Source organism: Homalodisca vitripennis, chromosome X (genome assembly GCF_021130785.1).
Source record: "Homalodisca vitripennis isolate AUS2020 chromosome X, UT_GWSS_2.1, whole genome shotgun sequence".
NCBI lineage: Eukaryota > Metazoa > Arthropoda > Insecta > Hemiptera > Cicadellidae > Homalodisca > Homalodisca vitripennis.
In genome coordinates, this window is record NC_060215.1 from 146,409,500 (window position 1) to 146,430,973 (window position 21,474).

A 21,474-nucleotide genomic window follows, 5' to 3' on the forward strand; every position below is an offset into this window, starting at 1 on the left:
CAAAAAAGAACCAGCACAACGCCTCAAGATCCAGCTCACAACATGGCTACAAGACCGACCTTTCTACACTGAAAAAGAATTTTTTGACAACCAGCTCTTCTTTTAACAAACTGACTGTAAAATAAAAAAATTTTTGACGCATGTACTATTCTCAATGAATACGTAAATAAAGATTATTGTCTATTGTCTATTGTCTAGTGTCACATTTCAGACAATGCACTAAGTGTAAGGTGAAACATTTCCCACTATACCCCTGTTGTGTGTAGAAATCCTTTCTCATATCAACTGTTTATGTTGGAAATAGAATAAGATTCTTTGAGATTATTTTTGGAGTAATTAGTTTTATTTTGAGTTTTTATTGTTTATTTTGCGCATTCTTCCCCAAATTGGCCCAAGTGAGAGAGGTAGCAATTCAAAATCTGTCAATAGCATATTTAAGGAGGAAAAATCTTCATGGGAGAATTTGTAAGCACTTTAAAAAGATGATAGTCTCTTGCCTAGAGCATACAAGTTCATACAAGCAATGCAAATGGGTGTTAGAAATCGTAGAGGGGCAACCAAGCTGATCATTTGTAATAATTAATAAAACAATAAACTGTTATTAATAAACTTTATTTTTCTCTGTAATCTGTAGGAAATGTAATTATAAGTTTAGAATAACATCTTTTACTTAATTTCTTTTGTTTAATGCATCAATTTAATACTTGAGCCCAATCACCTGTTAGACATGGTGGTCTATGATTCACGACCGTGTCTTGTGAATTAGCCCCTGTAGCAAGTAGTGAAGTGGCTCGGAAGATGGACAGTCGCTACGCAGAGCGCTTGAACGTTCAGGAAAGACTTCTTATAAAATCTTTATTTATTTCTGATATCGTTGGGTCCATTCTGTTAAAACTAAAAATGAAGTTGGTGTTTTAATATCCTGATTTTGATTAAAAATCTCTGGTTATAGCAGGATAGATCTATACTATTGTTTTTCAAAGCATATACTAGGTATAACCTATCCAAAGCAAATTCTTAAATTTCTTTTGTGGCCACTTGAAGGGGGTGGACAAAACTCTTTCTTTCCAAAAATTGTAAAATTAACATAGTATTTGGTTGTAATTACATTTTTGTTTTAATTACATTTTGTTTGACAATGTTTTGAACACCTCCTGTAATTTGTGAGGTGTATTAACCCATTCTCTCTGTAGCTGAAAGCATAATGAGGATTAGCAGATGCTGAAAAGTTTGAAGCATTATATTTAGTGTTTCACAACGGCCATAGTCCATACTGTGCACACAGGTTTGCAAAGTTTGAAGCATTATATTTAGTGTTTCACAACGGCCATAGTCCATACTGTGCACACAGGTTTGCAAAGTTTGAAGCATTATATTTAGTGTTTCACAACGGCCATAGTCCATACTGTGCACACAGGTTTGCAAAGTTTGAAGCATTATATTTAGTGTTTCACAACGGCCATAGTCCATACTGTGCACACAGGTTTGCAAAGTTTGAAGCATTATATTTAGTGTTTCACAACGGCCATAGTCCATACTGTGCACACAGGTTTGCAAAGTTTGAAGCATTATATTTAGTGTTTCACAACGGCCATAGTCCATACTGTGCACACAGGTTTGCAAAGTTTGAAGCATTATATTTAGTGTTTCACAACGGCCATAGTCCATACTGTGCACACAGGTTTGCTGGCCCTTTAATGAATAGGCATTAAATAAATTTAAAGTTTTACAGGAGTTTTTATATTTTTAATGAAACTGTTTTTATTTTCAGAACAGTTGTTTTACTTATCTTTGTACAGATAAGTACAAATGATAAAGATAATATTCCAATAGAAGGGATTAGCTAAAGGATGTATAGGATCAGGAATGTGTTGTGCAAAGTACGGTAGAGAGAACCTTGTGCCAAGCAGACCGTATGTAGTGCTGAAACATATATCAGATGGTAACAATAGAAAGCAAGCAGTATTATGGGCATAGAGTGGAGAGAATATCTAAATAATACTTCTTTAAAAATATTAAATTATTTTAACATTTGGCAGTTTTCTGATAATTAAGTTCTAGTTATATAAATGCACTGTTAGTAGAAGACGTTCCACAAAAAAATTACCTGTCCTCTTATTTTTCAGCTAGTATTGCGAGAGAATGATTTGATAGAGTTGCCTAAAGAAATCGGTGAGCTGACAAGACTTAGAGAATTACATATCCAGGCCAATAGGCTAACTGTGCTACCTCCAGAAATTGGTATGTAACACTTTATTTATAGCGTTTCACTTTTTTATTTCAAAATATAGCATTAGATCTCAATAAGTTTTGGTTTGTGTTCATAAAATTAAAAAATACCCTATCAATATTTATTAAAAAAATACCTATAAAGTATTTAAATGTAGTGTAGCTATTACACCATAAAATTAGTAATATTATACAGTGATTTATTCATTATTATTTCCTTAAGTGATATCTTAAAACTTTGAGGTGTCAGAGGTTTTGATTTTCCAGGTAATCCATCGTAGATTTGAATCCCTGAATATACAGAGCTTCTTGTTTGTGCTATATTATGTTTATTTCTTGTTATATAGTAATGTATGTCACTAACTTTAGTTGTGCTTTGCAAGTTCTCCTTTACATACATAAGAACTGAAAAACATACATAGACTGTAGAGTAAGGGTACCTTGCCTAACACAAAGTGGTTTGCAGTGATCCTGCCAGTCCACACCACAGATAAGAGAGACAGCTTTTGTAAGATAAGATAACACAAATAATTTGTGAGCATAGGAACAATTCGCCCAACGTGAAGTTCCATAGGACAAATTTGTACATGACCATAGTAGATGCAAAGGAGAAAATCAGGAGACACATTCCCTCTCATATTCATTCCCTAATCATAAATAGACCCTTTAGAATTTTTGTGGCCAGATTGTCAATGTGAGAGTGCCATTTGAGGTTGGACTGAAGATGGAAGCCCAAGAAATTTAGGGAAGCTAATTTCTCTGAACCAGAACGAAGGCAAAGTTGTATATTGTGAACCTTCTCTCCATTTAAACTCAGCTTATTAGCATTACACCAGTCATGTATTACGTGTGATTTAGACGTAACAATATATTTAGCTGTCTAAGGACTAATACCCTGAACACACTGCCAGATCATCTGCAAACATTTAACACTACATGTTGCTCCATGATGTTTCTTGTAAATTATGAACAAGGTCGGACCAAGTATAGACCCCTGTGGTACGCCTTATACAATCTGCAAAGAATTGGAAAAAGAGCCATTTAAATATACAGACTACCATCTGTCTTCCATGTAAGATTTAAAAAAGAAATGGTAACACTTTCAAGCGAATAAAAATACAGCTTAACTAGCAACACATCATGTGTTTCAGTGTCGAAGGCCTTGGACATATCAAACGATCTAAAGAGAACACTCCTTTTAGCCTCCAGACCCTTAAAGCAGTTTGTAATTAGAGCATGAGTGTCTGCAACAGTGCTACGCTTAGGCCTAAAACCATGCTGACATTCTGATAAAAGATTATTTCCTTATAGGAAGATTATCATCTGACTATGTATGAGACGTTCCAAGACCTTAGACACTGCGGGCACCATTCTGATAAAAGATTATTTCCTTATAGGAAGATTATCATCTGACTATTTATGAGACGTTCCAAGACCTTAGACACTGCGATATTGGTCGATAGTTTGAAAATAATTTATCTTATGTATTCGTATCACTTCAGTTTGTCAGGATAAAAGCCCAGAGTGATGCATAAGTTAGATAAGTATGCTAAGATCTCACTTATGTGCTTAGAAGCTATTTTTAAGTGTGAAGCATTTATTCCATAAATATCTAAACAACAGCTATTTCTTAGTTTATTTATGACTAAGAAAACTTCAACACTGAATTCTTTTAGAGTAAAAGTTTCACCTAGAGGCATTTTACTTTTTGCATTTCTACTTCAGAAAAAATTGTGGTTCATTTGAACAAGTTGGTTGTTGGAGGGAGGGAGGGGGAGGAGAGGGAGAGGGATGGAGGGGGAGGAGGGGGGGGAGAGAGAGAGGGAGAGAGAGAGAGAGAGAGATTTATTTCACAATCCTAAAGATTAGAAATGGTGTCACATACAGTTACAAAACATACAGATACAAAACAAATAAACAAACAAAACAATAAAATTTAAAAACATTTATAAACAGCAACAACAATATTGTCAATAAGTCACTAAATTACCAATATATTAATAACTTTTAATAATCTAAGGGTAAATGTCTGTCCAATTTAAAAATTCGTTTATGTTGTAAAAAGGCCTGGTTAACAGCCACTGATGCAGTTTGTTCTTCATCACTTTTATTGATTCTTCTTTCTTTACTTCATCAGGAAGACTGTTGAAGAATCTAGCCCCCACATATGATGGTTTTTTCTCAAAATATGTCCTGTGGTGACTGGGTAAAGTAAAGTTGTTGCGATGCCTTGTGTTATAGTGATGAAGGTCCCTGTTCCGTTGCATGTCCCTTCCAACCGCGTTAAGAACTGTTTCTTGTATGTATAAACTTACAACAGTCAGTATTTTCCATTCTTTAAATACCTGTCTACAGCTATCAAGGGGTTTTAAACAGGCCATAATTCTTAGAGCTCTTTTTTGCAATACTAAGACCCGTTCAAGATTCTTTGCTGAGGAAGCACCCAAAACAAGAATTCTGTATCTAAGATGGCTTTCAAAAAGAGCCTGATAGGCAATCTTGACAGTATCAGATGAGCTTACAGCCTTAGTTCTTCTAATTGCAAAAAGAGCTCTACTCAGTTTGTTGCACAGATCATCAATATGTGTTGACTATGTTAGGTTATTATCGAAATTTACCCCCAGATGTTTGACTGATGTGGCTGACTGTAGATCTGGAATGTAGGAGACTTTTTCTTTTTTGTTGCCAAAAGTGAGTTGGATTGTTTTGGCTTCATTAAAAACAAGATCATTTCTTTGACAATATTCCAGAGCTAAGTTGACGCTGATGTATGAATCTATTTCCAAGGACTGGACTGATTTATTAGCTGTGAGAATTACTGTGTCATCAGCATACATAACTGAATGGCTGTATGGTTCAATGAAACTTGGCAAATCATTTGTAAATAAAATGAATAAGAGGGGGCCAAGAACTGAACCCTGGGGTACCCCTCTAATCACTGGTAGAATGCATGATTTTGATGTGGTAGATCTTCCATGAACAGTGTGTTTTAACTCAACTAACTGACTGCGACCCTTTAGATAGTTTGTGAACCATTTTTTTGCTGTATGCTTAATGCCCATAGAATCAAGTTTCAGAAGAATGGAGTCATGACTGAGACAGTCAAAAGCTTTGCTCAAGTCCATAAAAATTCCTGATACAGTCTTCCCTTCTTCAAGAGCATCCAATATAAATTCTGATGTTTCTACTGTAGCTGTTATGGTCGACTTTCCTTTCCTGAAACCATGTTGCCCACTTGTCAGGATGTCATTAATTTGTAAATGATGTACCAAACGTTCAAACACTATTTTTTCAATAATTTTAGATGTAGAAGAGATAAGTGAGATAGGTCTGTAGTTTGACACTTCGTTTCTTCTCCCGTTTTTGTGTATTGGTATCACCTTACACCTTAGCTATCTTAAGTTTTGTTGGGAAGTGACCTTGATATAGCGAGGTATTGATAATGTGTAAGAGAGGGGTAATAAGTTCATTTTTACAGAACTTCAAAAGTCTTGATGAAATTTCATCTATTCCTGTAGAACTTTTAGGCTTTAAGCTTTCAATTACCCTGCAGATCTCTTCAGGTGTTGTTAGCAGAAAAGACCGCATAACAGTGCGCAGGTCTGTATACTGTACGTTTACTTTAGTCGTTTGGGGTGTTTGGCTGTTTTTTAGTGTTTCTTCAGCCCAGTGGTTAATTTCAGTGGGAACGCAAGGGGAACAGCGTTCCCTTACCTCCCAAGAGTGCCGGAACGCAAGGGAAACGCTTTTAAAACTACGAGTACAAGTTTTAGTTAAAAAAAATTGTAGGTAGGATCAATATTATGCCTATGCTTTGTTTGCGAGTGACTCGTAAGCAGATAGTAAGCGCCCGTACAAGCAGTTTGTGAGCTGTGCTGTGATGAGTCTTGCACGGAATCAGGCAGGAGGAAGGTGACGGGCGAGTCATCCTAGGTTCGCGCATGCGCGGCTGCGTCTCTCAATAACAAAGCAATACCCACCCCACCCCCTTCCTTTCCCCCTCCATTCCTTCACCGCGCCACCGCGCCCCAGTGATCACAAGTGTGTTGACTAGTTGACTTGACCTTGGTGTGTTTCGCGTTTAAGTTACAAGTTGCATCGCATCCCATCACGCTTAAGTTCGTTTTTGAGGTGCAGGTCGTTGATTGTGTTCGTGTTTATGCTTATTAGTGCTGGTGCAGCTAAATAGTTTCTCTAATTGACTATGACTACCAGAAAAATTGTTGATTTCTTTAAACCTAACCCTAAGAAACAAAAAGGTTATGCGAATAATGAGAACTGCAGTTCGGAAGCATTGACTACAACTTCAATTGTTGATCAAGATAAAAAAGAAGACGCAATCGGGATCAATGAGGATAATTGCGATTACCATTCCCCTTCGACTTTCCTCGTCGGTCAAAATAGTATCCAGGTTGGTGGGTTTGGGATCTGATGCAGACGAAGCTAAGGTTAGTAATGAAAATAATGATTTTGTTAATAGGGGTGAACAGCCAGTTTTTGTTTGGTCTGAAGAACAAATTGTTGAATTTAAAGCTAAAAATCCATGGTTAAATTGTGAACAGAGAACTAGGTTGCAACGTTTGCCGTAGTGTGAGTACTCTAGGTGCAGAGGAAACGAAGGGCCTAAAGATTAGCGAAGAGTGGGTTTTAGGAACTGTTACCGCTTATGGAAACAATAAAAAAGACCAGCAATCCTCTCTTAGGAAAAAGATATTTTTACACCGTGGGTCTCGAGCTCATTCTTTAGCTGAAAAAATACTCATTGAAGCTAAGAAAGATACAATGAAAAAAGCTGTTGCTTCTATGCATAAAGAGCAGCAGATTGTAACTGAGCGCATTTTCCGCATAAGCAAGCTAAACTAAATAGGCCATTTTTTGAGTTTGAAACTGAAATTGATCTTCAAATAATGAATGGCTTAGATATGGGGCGAATCCTAGATTCAAATGTTGCTTGCTCCAATATAATTCATCATATTTCTGATGAATGAAATCAGACTTGATAAATGGCCTAATCAAGTCAGACTCTAAATTTTCCCTGCTTTTGGATGAAAGCCACTTCAGTTTCAAACAAAAATGCTTTGGTGGTTTATATCAGAAACTGTTCTAAAGGGAATGCAAAACCCTATGACAGTGTTCTTAACACTTTTTGAGCTAAATAGCACAACATCAGCTGGTATATTACAAGAACTTTTAAATCAGTTACAAGCATTAGGTCTAAGCTTTGAATTCATGAAAGACCATATGATTGCTCTAACTTGTGATGGTGCTTCAGTGCTACTAGGCAAGAAAATCTGGCCTTGCTATACAGCTTACTGAAAACGTTCCCCAACTTGTTCATTTGGCATTGTTTGAACCATCGTTTTAGAGCTTGCCGTGCACGATTCCATAGAAGAAGTAGCTGGAATCAATCATTTTAAGATATTCATGGATAAAATTAGAAACAATGTTTAGTTGTTCACCGAAAAACAGCAGGGAGTTGCAGAAGTTGCTAAAGGACTAGAGGAGCAAATGTTGAAAATCGGCTGTGTTTTAGATACTCGTTGGGTAGCCTCCAGCTTAATGGCGGTGAAAGCAGTTTGGACAGATTTTAAAGCTTTGTACAATCATTTCATTGAAGCATCTGAAGACAAACAAAGGGACTCGAAGCACACGTTCAACTTACAAAGGGCTTTGTAGTACATTATCTTCTACAACTTTTGTACACAACCTGGCATTTGATGTTCGATGCTCTAGAAGAGTTATCGGATTTGTCCTTACAGCTTCAAAAATCAAGCCTCAACCTTATCCAAGCCCACAGTGATGTAACACTGTTAATCAAAGTGTTTTGAAAACCGAGTTGAAAACATGGGTAGACGTTCAGTGGAAGCTAAAATTGCTATTGACGATTTTGATGTTTCAAGATGTTAAACTTTGTGTAAGATCCAGTATGGGTATCCAAGATACCCAGTATTCTAGAAAAACAGTTCTATCGGAGCCTCGCTAACAACTTGACTTCAAGGTTGCTATCATCATCTTCAAATGCGGCCTGAACACTACACCAAAAATCATGAATGACATCAAAGTGATCCACCCCATGTATTGGCCAAAAGACTTTATCCATCACCTACGGAGAATGTGAGATCCAGCGAATCTGCGATAGATTTAAGATTAGCAGCTCTCAGGATATAATTAGAGACTTCAGACACTTCAAGCAGGGACTGAAGCCTATGTTAAGTGGAGAGAAACCTACTATTCTAGAGCAACCGCCGTCGTTTAAGAAACTGATTTCCATCATAAATAGTATTGCAGTGTCTAGTGCTGAATGTGAACGTGGGTTTTTCTGCAATGAATCTAATTATGTCTCCTCTTAGATCTTCACTCTACATTAGCACTGTTTGCGATTTATTGCGGATCAGGCTCCTAGGACCTCCTGTGGCTAGATACAATCCCGAGCGACACGTAAAAACCTGGCTGGCGAAGGACACCCATTCTGTACTTGACACCAAGTCAAAACAACGAGGGCAGAAAACTTACCATGAAGACAGCATTGCATTGTGGGAACTTTTTTCCTAAATCTGTTTTTTAAATATCTTTTAGAATTTCAGAACATTAAGTTTTCATTAAAATAACTAGCCTATGCCTAACTTATAGTTGTGTTCTGAACTCAAGTTTCTGAGTTCTTTTTTGTACTTACAGTTAGTTTTGTGCATTGTTGTTTTGTTTCTTTTGTAGTTTTCACTTTATAAAATATTAACAAACAACTAAAACTAAGTTTACCAACAGTCTTGGCATTGCCTTACAATATTATACTACAAATCCGTACATATTTGTTATAATAACTAATAAGCAAATAAAAATAATCAACCTTAACTTTTTAAAACTACACTAAATTTTAAAAAATGAAACCGTGTTACTCCACTCTGTGTGTCATTTATTTTGTGTGTAATTAAATGCTTCCTTTTCCTTTCCAAGAAGTTGGTTTATTTTGAATGTATTAATATTGTTTTGTACCCAAAAGGTAATTTTTTTGTAAAATATGCAAACTTGTAAAAAAGCTGTTATATTAACAAACATCCATTTACATATTAATATGTATTATTATTACTACTGTAATGTGTATAAATAAAACTGTGAATAAGGCTCAATTTGTTTTTTATTTTACCATTTATTAAAAAAATTAATATTGGCGAGCTTCATTGATTCAAACAAAATGGTCAATGAAATCAAAACCAAATATTCTGGGAAATTTAAAGTAGGCAACAAGGTGTTAATGGAGTAGAGTAGAGTAGAGAGTAAACTCAATAATTTAAATTCATGTTTTTATTTTCTTTACATCCTAATCAAGCACCTTAAAGAAAATAAACAGCATTAAAATATCACTTGGTATTTTATAAAAATGAATGTATTATTATGTCTGGTGGCCTAAAAACAAAGGTTTACAGTTATAATTTTCAAAAGTTTTCCTGGCGTGAGGGCCCCCCTCCTTCCTGGGGTGTATTCCATACCCACCGGTCTGAGCTTCCCGCTTTAAGAGTTCCCACACCTAAAATTTTAGAAATTAAGCACTGCTTCAGCCACTGTAACAAAATATTTGTTGAAGTAGTTGGCCATTTCTGAAGGGTCTTCAATACTTCTGCCTTCATGTGTCAGTGATGTTATATTAGAGTTGTGATTGGTCTTTAATTCTCTCTCTCACTATTTATAACTTCCCAAATCACTTTGCTTTTATTGTCTGAGTAATTTATATGGTCAGTATTTTTCTGGCGTCTCAAATTTCTTAACTTCAAATCATAATTCTTTTTTAAAGAAAACGCCTGTTTTTTATCCTCTACTTTTCCACTCAAACGGTACTTTTCTTCTGCAACTAAAAAGTTATTTTTGAGTTTTTAACATCTGCATTATAAAACACTTTATTTTTGACATGTATGTTCCTTCGAGTTAATTTGAGTGGACAAGTGGTGTCGAGGATAGTTGTCAAAATTGTCAAAAAGTGATTGTACGCATCTTCTGCATTGTCCGCATGTAAGACTGGTTCCCATGTTTGTGTCACAAGCTGATCTTTAAACATTGTCATATTTTCCAAATTTAGAGTTCGGCGATTTGAAATGGATGTCTTACTTAAGGATACAGAGATGTCCATTGTACACAACTGCCCCATGTGGTCTGAAATTCCAGTATGTAACACTTCTACCTGTATACTTGACATTTCGAAATTCGTACAAACAGCATCAATTGAGGAAGATGAATCCCTAGTGATCCTGGTTGGAGGGAGATGTAGTCTAGTAAAGCCATAAGCATGTAATAGCTCGTTGAACATTTGTGCTTCTGTTGAGTGCGTGAGACTGTCAATATTAACATCTCCCATCAAAATGGAATTGTTTTTTGTTAATGGTAGAGAATCAAAAAGTTTTCTTAAAATGTCCAGGCCATGGCAAACATTATCCAAACGTTTATCTGGATTGCGATAGACTCCTAAAATATAAAGAGGCCTTTTATGTTTTAGCACGAGCTTTATAGCAGTTATTTCACACATCAAAGGGACACTGATATTTTCAGTGTTTAGACTCAGATGTCGTCTTCAACCCTGCCGTGTTTAAATATTGCAAATCCACCTTTTCGAATGTTTTCTCTGCTATAAGCAGAAACTAAATTATTTATTAACCGAGTATCCTTTATTTTTTCAGCATCTTGTCCATGTTCTGTAAGAATCAATATATCAGGTGATATTGTGTTAAGTAAGTAGTTTAATTGATCAATTTTATTACTAACCCTGTCTGTGTTTTGGTGGAATATTGTCAATGGTTTAAGTGTGCCACTTGGTCGTTGTCTAAAAAATAGCTCTTGTTAGGAAAGTTTTTTCTCTAGAATCCTGTAACAATTGTGAAGATCTGAATCAGAGTATTGCTGGCTATAATGAATCCATTTTGTCAATACATCCTCATGAGCTGGAGCGATGTATGTTAATGATTGAGTATGTCGTGAGATGGCAACAAGGCAATGTGGAAGCGAGTTATAGATATCCTCATTGCTGAAAGATGTCCTAACTATTGTAATATGTGGTGCCTGCTTACCTTGGTACTCATGAATAGTAGAGACATCATAGCCTAATTTGGCAAGCTGTAATTTTTCGGCTTGTTTAAAAACTAATATTTTTGTGTCCTTTGATGAAATTGTTGTCCATGCTTCCCAAAAGGTATTTTACCATTTCTCTCTTTATGCTGTTGCTCGTTGTCATGCCTTGAGGATAATATCTTGCCAAAATCTTGGCAACAGTCATTGTACATCTGTAAGAGTGACTTAACTGCTGTGATATCTTGGAGATTTTTGTGATATCATGGAATTTTGTTGTACAACCTGTGACTCTATTAATGTATGGGATTCGGTTCATGTCACCTACCATGACTTCCTTTGCTTTAGAGAGTTCCACTGCAAATAAAATTTCACCCGCATGTAACATGAGTGCTTCATCAATAATTAAGCGATCGTAAGTTCCTCCTTTTTTCATGTGACTAGTTGAGTTGATTAGGAAGGAGTGCACTGTTCTACACGAATCCTTTGGATCTCCATTATGAGTAAATACTGTAGAAGAGTTTCTAACAAAACCAAGTAGTAGATAGTCAACTTAAATGTTGTTTGTTTATAAAAGTATTACAGTACTTGATGTTCTTAAAAATAATGAAATTTTCATTGATTAATTGATTCTTGAATGGGCTGGATTGTACTAAACTTCTCTTTTTTACTCAGTGAGGAGCACCAAAAGCTTTAGTTTTTACCAGATAAGCTTAGGGTTTAGAATCACTTCTTTCCAATGAATTAATGAATGAAGAGTTGTCAATGACGGGCAACACAGGACATTCACTACACGTCCTTGTGCTTTTGTGAAGGATCATCCACCCATTCCTGTCAGTGGTGAAGATGGACTTCAACCCATGGGTGAATCCAAAAGCTGATCAACTCCAAGTGGGCATCTGCAGCATCATGAATGGATACAATACAATTGACAAATGATATTAACAGTGAACAATTGCAGGTAACCTTGACCTTGTGGGGAACAAGTCAGTGGTGAAGATGGACTTCAACCCATGGGTGAATCCAAAAGCTGATCAACTCCAAGTGGGCATCTGCAGCATCATGAATGGATACAATACAATTGACAAATGATATTAACAGTGAACAATTGCAGGTAACCTTGACCTTGTGGGGAACAAGTCAGTGGTGAAGATGGACTTCAACCCATGGGTGACTCCAATAGCTGATCAACTCCAAGTGGGCATCTGCAGCATCATGAATGGATACAATACAATTGACAAATGATATTAACAGTGAACAATTGCAGGTAACCTTGACCTTGTGGGGAACAAGTCAGTGGTGAAGATGGACTTCAACCCATGGGTGAATCCAAAAGCTGATCAACTCCAAGTGGGCATCTGCAGCATCATGAATGGATACAATACAATTGACAAATGATATTAACAGTGAACAATTGCAGGTAACCTTGACCTTGTGGGGAACAAGTCAGTGGTGAAGATGGACTTCAACCCATGGGTGACTCCAATAGCTGATCAACTCCAAGTGGGCATCTGCAGCATCATGAATGGATACAATACAATTGACAAATGATATTAACAGTGAACAATTGCAGGTAACCTTGACCTTGTGGGGAACAAGTCAGTGGTGAAGATGGACTTCAACCCATGGGTGACTCCAATAGCTGATCAACTCCAAGTGGGCATCAGCCATGTCATGGATTACATACGTTCTGAAACATACAAATAGTAAGTAGATTATCTAGGTCTGGTTCGATTACTACACTGATCATTAGGCTAACGACCCAAACTTTCGTTTAGTTTTAAATAAGAGGGTCGTTGGCCCAACGATCAGTGGTGTAATCTGACCGATTTGTTTGATAAAGTGAAACATAACTAAAACAGGTCATTGGCCCAATGAACCTTATTTACAATTTAAACAATAAATTTACAATCAAGGTTCGTTGGCCCAACGATCCAATACAAATAGTAATAGCTTATATGGATCGTTGGGCCAACAACTCAATTGCACAACATCAAATAAAACGTTTCATTTCAAATGAAACGTTGTCTATTACTCCACTGACCGATTAGTCCACTACAGCACGGTCAAGGGCAAGCGGCGCCATCAGCAGCCGCTCCTGCACTATAGTAATTTTATCTGCATTACGAGTGTGAATACATTTGATGAAAATATAAATATTATAAATTATGTATTAATAAAATGCAGATACAAGGTAACTTTTACATTATTATTTTTTGTCGGTAAAGAACAAACTACATTAGTTAATATAAACGTAATGTATTTTTAGTTCCCATTTCTTCAACATCATTGATGTCACTAAACATATATATATATATACATACACACATATATATAAACGGCAATAGCCTGATTTAATCTTTATTGAAACTACAATTGTATTGATTGTTGATAATATATATACTTATACATGGACAAGTAAAAGAACTGGCCAATTCTCTTCAATAAGCCATTGTTTAATGTTCTGAAGCATTTACACATTTTCATGTATCTGGTACATTTCTTCAGATAGATATAAACTACATTTACACTAAATATTAAAGAAAACTATATCAATCATTAAAACTTAATTTAGAATATGTTGCTAACTTTAAAATAGAAGCCTCTGAAGAAGTAATGTAAATTGTTAATGGGATGTGAAAGAAGGCATTACATTATTTTTTAATGGGGATTGTATACGAGGTTAATCTAAAAATGTAATACAGCTTTTAGACTGTTAGTTATAAGTAGAATAGTGTAGTTTGTGGTACTATATTAGAAATACAATTTTATTAGTGATTGAAAAGAATTCAAGTTTACATGCAACTGACCACTACTAGAGCTTTAATTTCAGACAAGTCCAAGATTATTCTTTGATGGTGTCTTAGTCAACTTCCTTCCAAGTTTAAAAATGCAAACTTGAATTGACGTCTCCGTGACAAACCTTGTTATAATTATTAATAGTTTTAATTTGGAGTAAAAGTTTTCTTTGTTGTCTTCGTTGTAGCGTTTTACACTGATATGGCTGATGATAGTAGTGACAACTGTCGACCGTAACATGGAGTCTCAGTCAACGAGTTTATTTACATGATTTTATACAGTTTTAATTGAGCCTGGTGGGCTTTCAGTTAATCTATATCATAAAAGATAGTAAAAGGATTAGTTCTTCGGTTTACACGGCCGGTGTCATAAGCAACATCTGTCTTTGCCAATTTACAACGCATAACAAAATAATGCTTACACAATGAAATTCTTGAAATATTTCGGCCTAACCATAGAAAGCTATCATCAGTCACAATATTCCGGTTTAAGATCTGTTGACTGAAGATGGGTCCCCACAGCAAAACCGATACATTGTAATAATTTAATTGGGTAAGAATAGTTTTGACGGGTGTGAACTGCACAACTAAGATGTTATCAAATAATTTAGCTTGTGTTTAAGTATTTAAGGTTATTATAATTATATTAACAACTACCGAGAAGTGTTCTATAACAATTTTAAAACCTTCAAGTTTGTGGACATTATTTACATTTACTCTATATCATTGTCCAGTATGACTTAGATAGTGAAGCAGTAGACCCGTACAAACGGAGAATCAATAGTGCCCATTAGGCAAACTAGGCGGCCACCGAAGACGGCAGCTTTGAGGGGCGGCCAAAAGAAGCAAAATGACAAGAATGTGTATAAATTACTGTACAGAGACCGAGCTAAAAAATACATAAAACAGGCTGAGTTACTTTAAAACTAAACCTCTATCGTATCAAACATTACGTAGAGTGTCAGCGTAAACCTTAGGTAAGTTACGCCTAAGTTGACTATAGTACAAGAAGCCTCTACATAGAGGGTAACTACAAACAGTGAAGACAGCAACAGTGTTCATGTTGTGTTCGGGGTTGGGTGTGATGACACTGTGATGTGGCATTGAAAGTTCATATTGCCGTGTCGCTTCTATAAACCCATTACTACTACTTGTCTAAACCTTTACTCAAGTCAGTGGATCACTCAATCATTAGGCTAGTTTATTACCAGTATCTAATGTAACTTGATTATGCGAGCAGCCCGTACGTAAGAGGCCAGGCTGCCGCCCGCTCATTTGAAGCTCCGTTTTTGACAGGAGCTAAAATTGAATGGAAAATAGGCACTTGTCTCAAATCCATAAACCTTTCATTTCAAAGACAGACTTTATGTGGAACGCCTGAGGGTTTTGACCTCGGATTACAATTACAGTGAATGAATTTATAAGGTCGATTTGGTATTTTGTTTTTAGACTATAAATTGCAATGTTTACCAAATATTTTTTGTGATCTAGATTTTTTCATTGTCTAAACAAATTACTCTAAAAATTATCAAAGATTATATAGTTGTGCTTTAAATGGTATTTTTTCATATTATATGTGAAATTTTACCTAAATATATATAGAGAAACAATAAGAAATAATAAGAACACCACTGTATTTAAAGGGTTATTGGGAAGTGCAAAGTACAGTGGAATTTTGTCTGCAAGCTTATTTATACAATGATACGTGCTCCGTATATGTTGTGTATATACTCGTATAACAATGAAAAGTCGTGTTTTTAGGAATAATTCTTGTATATTTTTAATAGAAATTGTATACAAGACGAATTTTTCTAATAAAAATTTGCAAAACATTTTGTATGGTTTCCTTTCTGTATTGCACTTTTTTATTTTATTAAAAACGCATTTAAGTAAAACCATATAATAATATTGAATAAAATACAATGAATTTGAATTATTATATTAATTTATTCTATTAGTTTTGGAATAATGGATAAAGTAACAACTCGCAGCATGACCGATGAGCTTAGCTGTGTTATATAGTTATAGTTATAGTTCTTTTGACTATGCCACAAAGATGTATCTATGACTTTGTCAATGCATTTTGTAAAATGACAATAAACATTATTCTATTCTATTCTATATGTAAACACCTGGGTTCATCTTGAGAGTTAAATTCTGGTTTTGGTGTTTGCAATACAAATTTTTAGAAAAACTTACAAGCTATCGGCAAATATATGAATGAATGAATAATATTTATTTCCCAAATACAAATTAATAACACGTACAATGTATCTATATCACTATAAATCCTACATCCATTATTAACATAATAGATAATCATCTAAATATGGTAAAAAACGGTTGCAAAATATTCAATAATACTATTCCATCAGGGAAAAATAGGGTCTACATGGGCAAGTAGCCTGTGCGTAGACCCGAGCCATTATGGCAACGATATAGGAACGGATTTTAGAAAAAAAAATTAGTTATATGTGATAGAATATTTTGTAATTAAGAAAAAATTAAATAGTAAAACAATAAAAGAAATACAATAACATTAATGTTTATAGTTTTGGAGCAATCAGTTAATGATGACAACAAACCCATCTCTTTAAGCTAAAAAAAAAAATAAAATAAAAAAAATAAAAATATATCAAACCATAACAATCTAATATCTGTCGGATACAACTATTTCCTTCCAGGGGCAGCCGGACGCAACAATACATGACGCAATGACTGAGGGGTAGGTGAGGGGGGTCAAGGTCAGGTCCGCCTGTTATACCCGGTCACAATGAGGGCCTCGACTTCCTCGTCACTGAGACCGATAAGCAGTTCCGACACTTTCCTTTTAAAAGTCGATAATGCAGTTGTTTGAAAAAGTTCTACGCCTTCATATTTTAAGCACAAATTTCGGTAGAGTAGTTGAGAAATGTAATAACAATTAGTAGTTGAAAAAGATTTAATAAGATTGGAGGTAGTAATTCCTATGTTTCTAGAGTATCTAGTGCTGTAATTATGAGTAATTGGAATAAATATTTCGGTAAAATTATTGAACGTGTGTATTAATACAGTTTTAATGAAAATTTGTCTGACCGTAAAAACTCTAGTCTCTTGGAATATGGTACTGGTCGGGCAACGCTTACTCTTCCTAAAAGCAGCTTTTAATATTGATTTTTGAATTATACTAAGGTTATGAATTAAAGTTTTATTTGCTCCACCCCACGCAATAATACCAAAAGACAGAATCGAATGTACAAATGCAAAATAAGCTACTCTAATTTCGTTTACGTTCAGAATATTTGTTAACTCTTTAAAAGCAAAAATATATTTCCTTAATCTGTTTTTCAAATTCTCAACATGTTCCGTCCATTTCATACGATTATCAAATATAATTCCCAGATATTTGTAACTGCTAACACGCTGTATATTTCCACAGTTACAATTAGTGTTTATGTAATTTCCACAAGAGTGAATGGTCAAGTCAGAGAGTACATAATCTGATTGTGTAGACAACGAAATTGGCATAAATGTAGTTTTTGAAATGTTAAGTGTTAAAATATTTTGATCGAGCCATGTTTTCACTATTGCCAAATCACTTAAGAGCATTTAAGCGTACTTCATTCCAGGTCTTTCCCCGCGTAAAAATAAGAGTGTCATCGGCAAAAAGAACTAATTTACTTGTTATATTCAACTTAGATATATTATTGATATATATTAGAAATAAAATGGGCCCAAGTGTGCTTCCTTGGATCACTCCGTAATTAATGGGCATTTGATCGCTGTTGACACCACAGATCGTTGTTATCTGTCGCCTATCTGTGAGGTAGGACTGGAACCAGGAAGGAGCGCCGCCCCGAACACCCACAGCCTTGAGCTTATCTAAGAGCTTATTCCTGTTTACAGAATCAAATGCCTTTTTTAGATCTAAAAAAATTAACATTAGACGTTCTTGACTTGCTATTGCTTGATTTATTTCTCTGCAGACATCGAATAGAGCATTTGAAATGTTTTTGTCTGACCGGAATCCATACTGATTCTTCAACATAATATCATGAGTAAAGAGATATTCGACCAACTGTTCTTTTATTATTTTTTCCAATATTTTAGACAAAACACTTAACAGAGATATCGGTCGGAAATTACTTTTATCGGTATATCCGTCGGCTTTATGAATCGGTATAACTTTAGCTATTTTAAAAATATTTGGGAAAGTACCAGAACTAATGCTCAAATTAATTATACAAAGAACCACCAGAGAGTGCAGTTGGCGGCGACCAATAGAATGGACTGGCCTGCGCGACGTTGCCACACAACTGCCGCTGCCGCCCGGCACGGCTGGCGCATTGTGGCTGATAAACCGCTGCGCTGTCACAACTAACACTGATACTGAACATTTAAAAGTTATCAGTATAATTGAAAAACAATATTTAAAATGTGTTGTCAGCTATATTATATTTAAATTACTTGTATAGTTTATTAATGTTATTACAAACTAACTATCGATTAAAACAAACAAATCGTCCCGTCAGTTAGTCAGAGTAAAGTACTTGCTTATTTCCATACGATACAACAATATTTTCAGTGATTTTAAACGATTACTAAACACACACAAAATTAATATACATGTTGCTTATATTGGACACTGCATGACGTGTTGCTTGGTTAAAAATAATTAAAAAAAATATAACAATATAATCAATTTTAAAATTATGGAACAATTATATTTTTAAAATTTGAAATAATCCAATTTTCCACTAAATAGCTTTTAGGCCCTACTATTTTAAAAATGAAATATGTTAAAAAGCATAATTGACTTAATAATATTCTTACCTTTGCACTTGTATATTATTTATTCGCTCTCAGGCGGCAATATCGTAGCCAAAACCTCGGAGTCTTCTTCATTTTCACGGAATATTAACGGGAAATTAACGTTTTTGCGGTATTTTTATGTTTTCTTTTTAATTTATATTTCAGCTAAAGATTTTAATCCTACGATCTTCGTATATGAGTAATATAATACAATAATTTATTTCAATCCATTTAACTCAACATGGAAATAAGCTACAGAGATGTACTTTTTTTAAATGACCGTAAAATTACAATTTGTAATATGTAGTTAATTAATTCAAGACAGCTCTAACATTTCTTTCGAGCGTAACGGTTAAGTATTTTTAAGAACGCTGGACTCGCGCGGCTTGTGGTTACAGCGGGGAACAAGTTTGGCAACGTCGCTCAGTTCTCGTTGGCTGCTCCAAGGTCACGGGCAAAATAGGCTCCTCCCTCAACTGCACTCTCTTGTGGTTTTTTGTATAAGTGTAGGTTTGTAGGTTTGCAAAGAATATTTAAATTAAATTTAAGAACTTCAGCTGAAATGCCATCGCAACCGGGGGCAGACCCTCCCCGCAGACCGGATACATGACGTAAGATGTGTTCCTCTGTGACAGTATGCAGTGTGAAACAACTGTTCTGTCGGTAGTCCTCGTCAGTCACAACTGGGTCGCCACTAGAGTTAATGTTGCTTGCTAATATTTCGCCTACATTCACAAAGAAGTTATTAAATTTGTCTGCTACATTTTTAAACAAATCGTTGTTTACATTAATATGTGGACAATATTTTTGGATTTTAAAAACGTCTTTTTGTACATCCCTCCCTGCCAATTCTTTAATAATTCCCCAGAGAATTTTTGGATCTTTTCCGGATTGATCAATCTTTGATCTATAATAATTCCTTTTTGTTTGTTTGATCAAGTTACTGACATTTGCGCGATGTGCTCGAAAGATTTCTCTGACAATTGGGTTAAATGGTTGTTTTTTTACCACTTTACTTAATTTATCCCGCTCACGTATTGCTCGGATTAGCTCATATGTGATCCATGGTTTCAATTTTTTTCTTCTCGTCTGTTCGTTTTTTACTACTTTTTTAGAACTTTCTATTGAGTTTTTGATATTTTCGCATAAGATATTAGCGCAACTATCGACTTCCAGGCAGTTCAGCACTGCCTCCCAGTCGGACTTGGCGAGGTTGTCAGTGAGTAGGGCATGGTCTACGTAAGTGCGAGGGGGGAGTTGAGTGTCAGTGTCCGTAGCAGTTTCTGTTATCGTAAGGGCAGTACTGTAATGGTCCGTGAAAGCCGTCTGGAAAATGGCGGCTTTCACCTTGGTCATGTCACTGTATCGTACAAAAATATGGTCGATGCTGGACTGACTCTTTTCAGTTACTCTGGTAGGTTTATCAATACATTGTACAAGTCCCGCTTCAACACAGCAGTTTTTATATTCGTCAATGTGTACGTCATTTTTTAGTAAGTCCAAGTTTATGTCTCCTAGTAATATGCACATTTTGTTTCTACCCATAAATTTATAATAATTGTGTAAACCTTCCAAGAACATATCCGTGTCACTGTCAAAAGTCCTGTATAAAGCTAGTACATTAAAATGTTTGTTAAAAAATATAAAATCTAACGCAATACCGTAAACGTCCCCTAAAGCCACTTGTTTTACAGTTGAAGATAAGTGTTTCCCTACATACATGACGACTCCATCGTTCTTGTTCCGTTGTCTGTCAGTTCTGTGACAGTCGAACCCCTCCAGTCGAGCCTCCGCCCCTCCCCCACCCACCAGCCAACACCCTGTCAAAACTATCGCATCCAACTTACATCTCAACGATTCTATAAATATAGCTAATTCATAAAAGTTTTTTGCATATGATCTTATATTAGAGTGGAAAATATTTAGGCTGCAATCCTCCAGATTAGTCGTAAAAAAATCACCATACTGATTTATATTCTTCAAAACTGAACAAGGTATGGTAAAAAGGTTAGTGCCGTCATCATCAACTATGTTTTTGGTTGTCATAAGTTCCGCACAGCCCACCTGCCCAGCCTACTAATACTAGCATATTTACAATTTTGCCTTAATTTAAAAGTTGTAACATGAGACGTGTAACACTACTTGTAATATTAACAGCATGATTTTTTAATTTACTCGGTCTTTTGGACACTTATCCTCTTATTTTAAATTATAGTGAATTTATACTAAAGTGTAATGTGTCACACAATGATTACAAATAATGGGAAATAAAAATGTAAAAAATCAAAAATCAAAAATAAATAACAATTTATGAGTATTGGTTGTTATTGATATTAGATGTTATACATAATTTTTACTATGACGGTTAATGTTTATTATGGCGGTTAATGTTTATTATGACGATAGATATTTTTACTAATTACACCATTTAGTATATTATTTGATACTTTCTAAAATAAAGATATTTCATTTACAACATTTAATAAATAATAAGATATTATAATAATTAAACAAAACATTCCCTGTGAGTTTAAGAAACCAATGACAATAAACGAATCATTTCCTAAATTTAAACAATAAAATTTACTTAAATAATAGTTATATAACA

The 21,474-nt window shown here is 35.1% G+C and overlaps 2 protein-coding genes across 2 annotated transcripts in view; both read left to right on the plus strand.

The window, feature by feature from the left end:
- Positions 1-12,383, plus strand: part of LOC124369981 (ras suppressor protein 1-like) — a 49,407-nt gene extending 37,024 nt beyond the window's left edge. The window contains exons 6-7 of the mRNA XM_046828221.1: positions 2,127-2,241; positions 12,239-12,383. Coding sequence (XP_046684177.1) covers positions 2,127-2,241; positions 12,239-12,369 — 246 coding nt within the window. The 3' untranslated portion in view covers positions 12,370-12,383. The remainder of the gene's footprint in view (positions 1-2,126; positions 2,242-12,238) is intronic.
- Positions 12,384-12,822: 439 nt separating this feature from the next.
- The window catches only part of LOC124369982 (ras suppressor protein 1-like), a 47,392-nt gene continuing 38,740 nt past the window's right edge, over positions 12,823-21,474 (plus strand). The window contains exon 1 of the mRNA XM_046828222.1: positions 12,823-12,983. Coding sequence (XP_046684178.1) covers positions 12,889-12,983 — 95 coding nt within the window. The 5' untranslated portion in view covers positions 12,823-12,888. The remainder of the gene's footprint in view (positions 12,984-21,474) is intronic.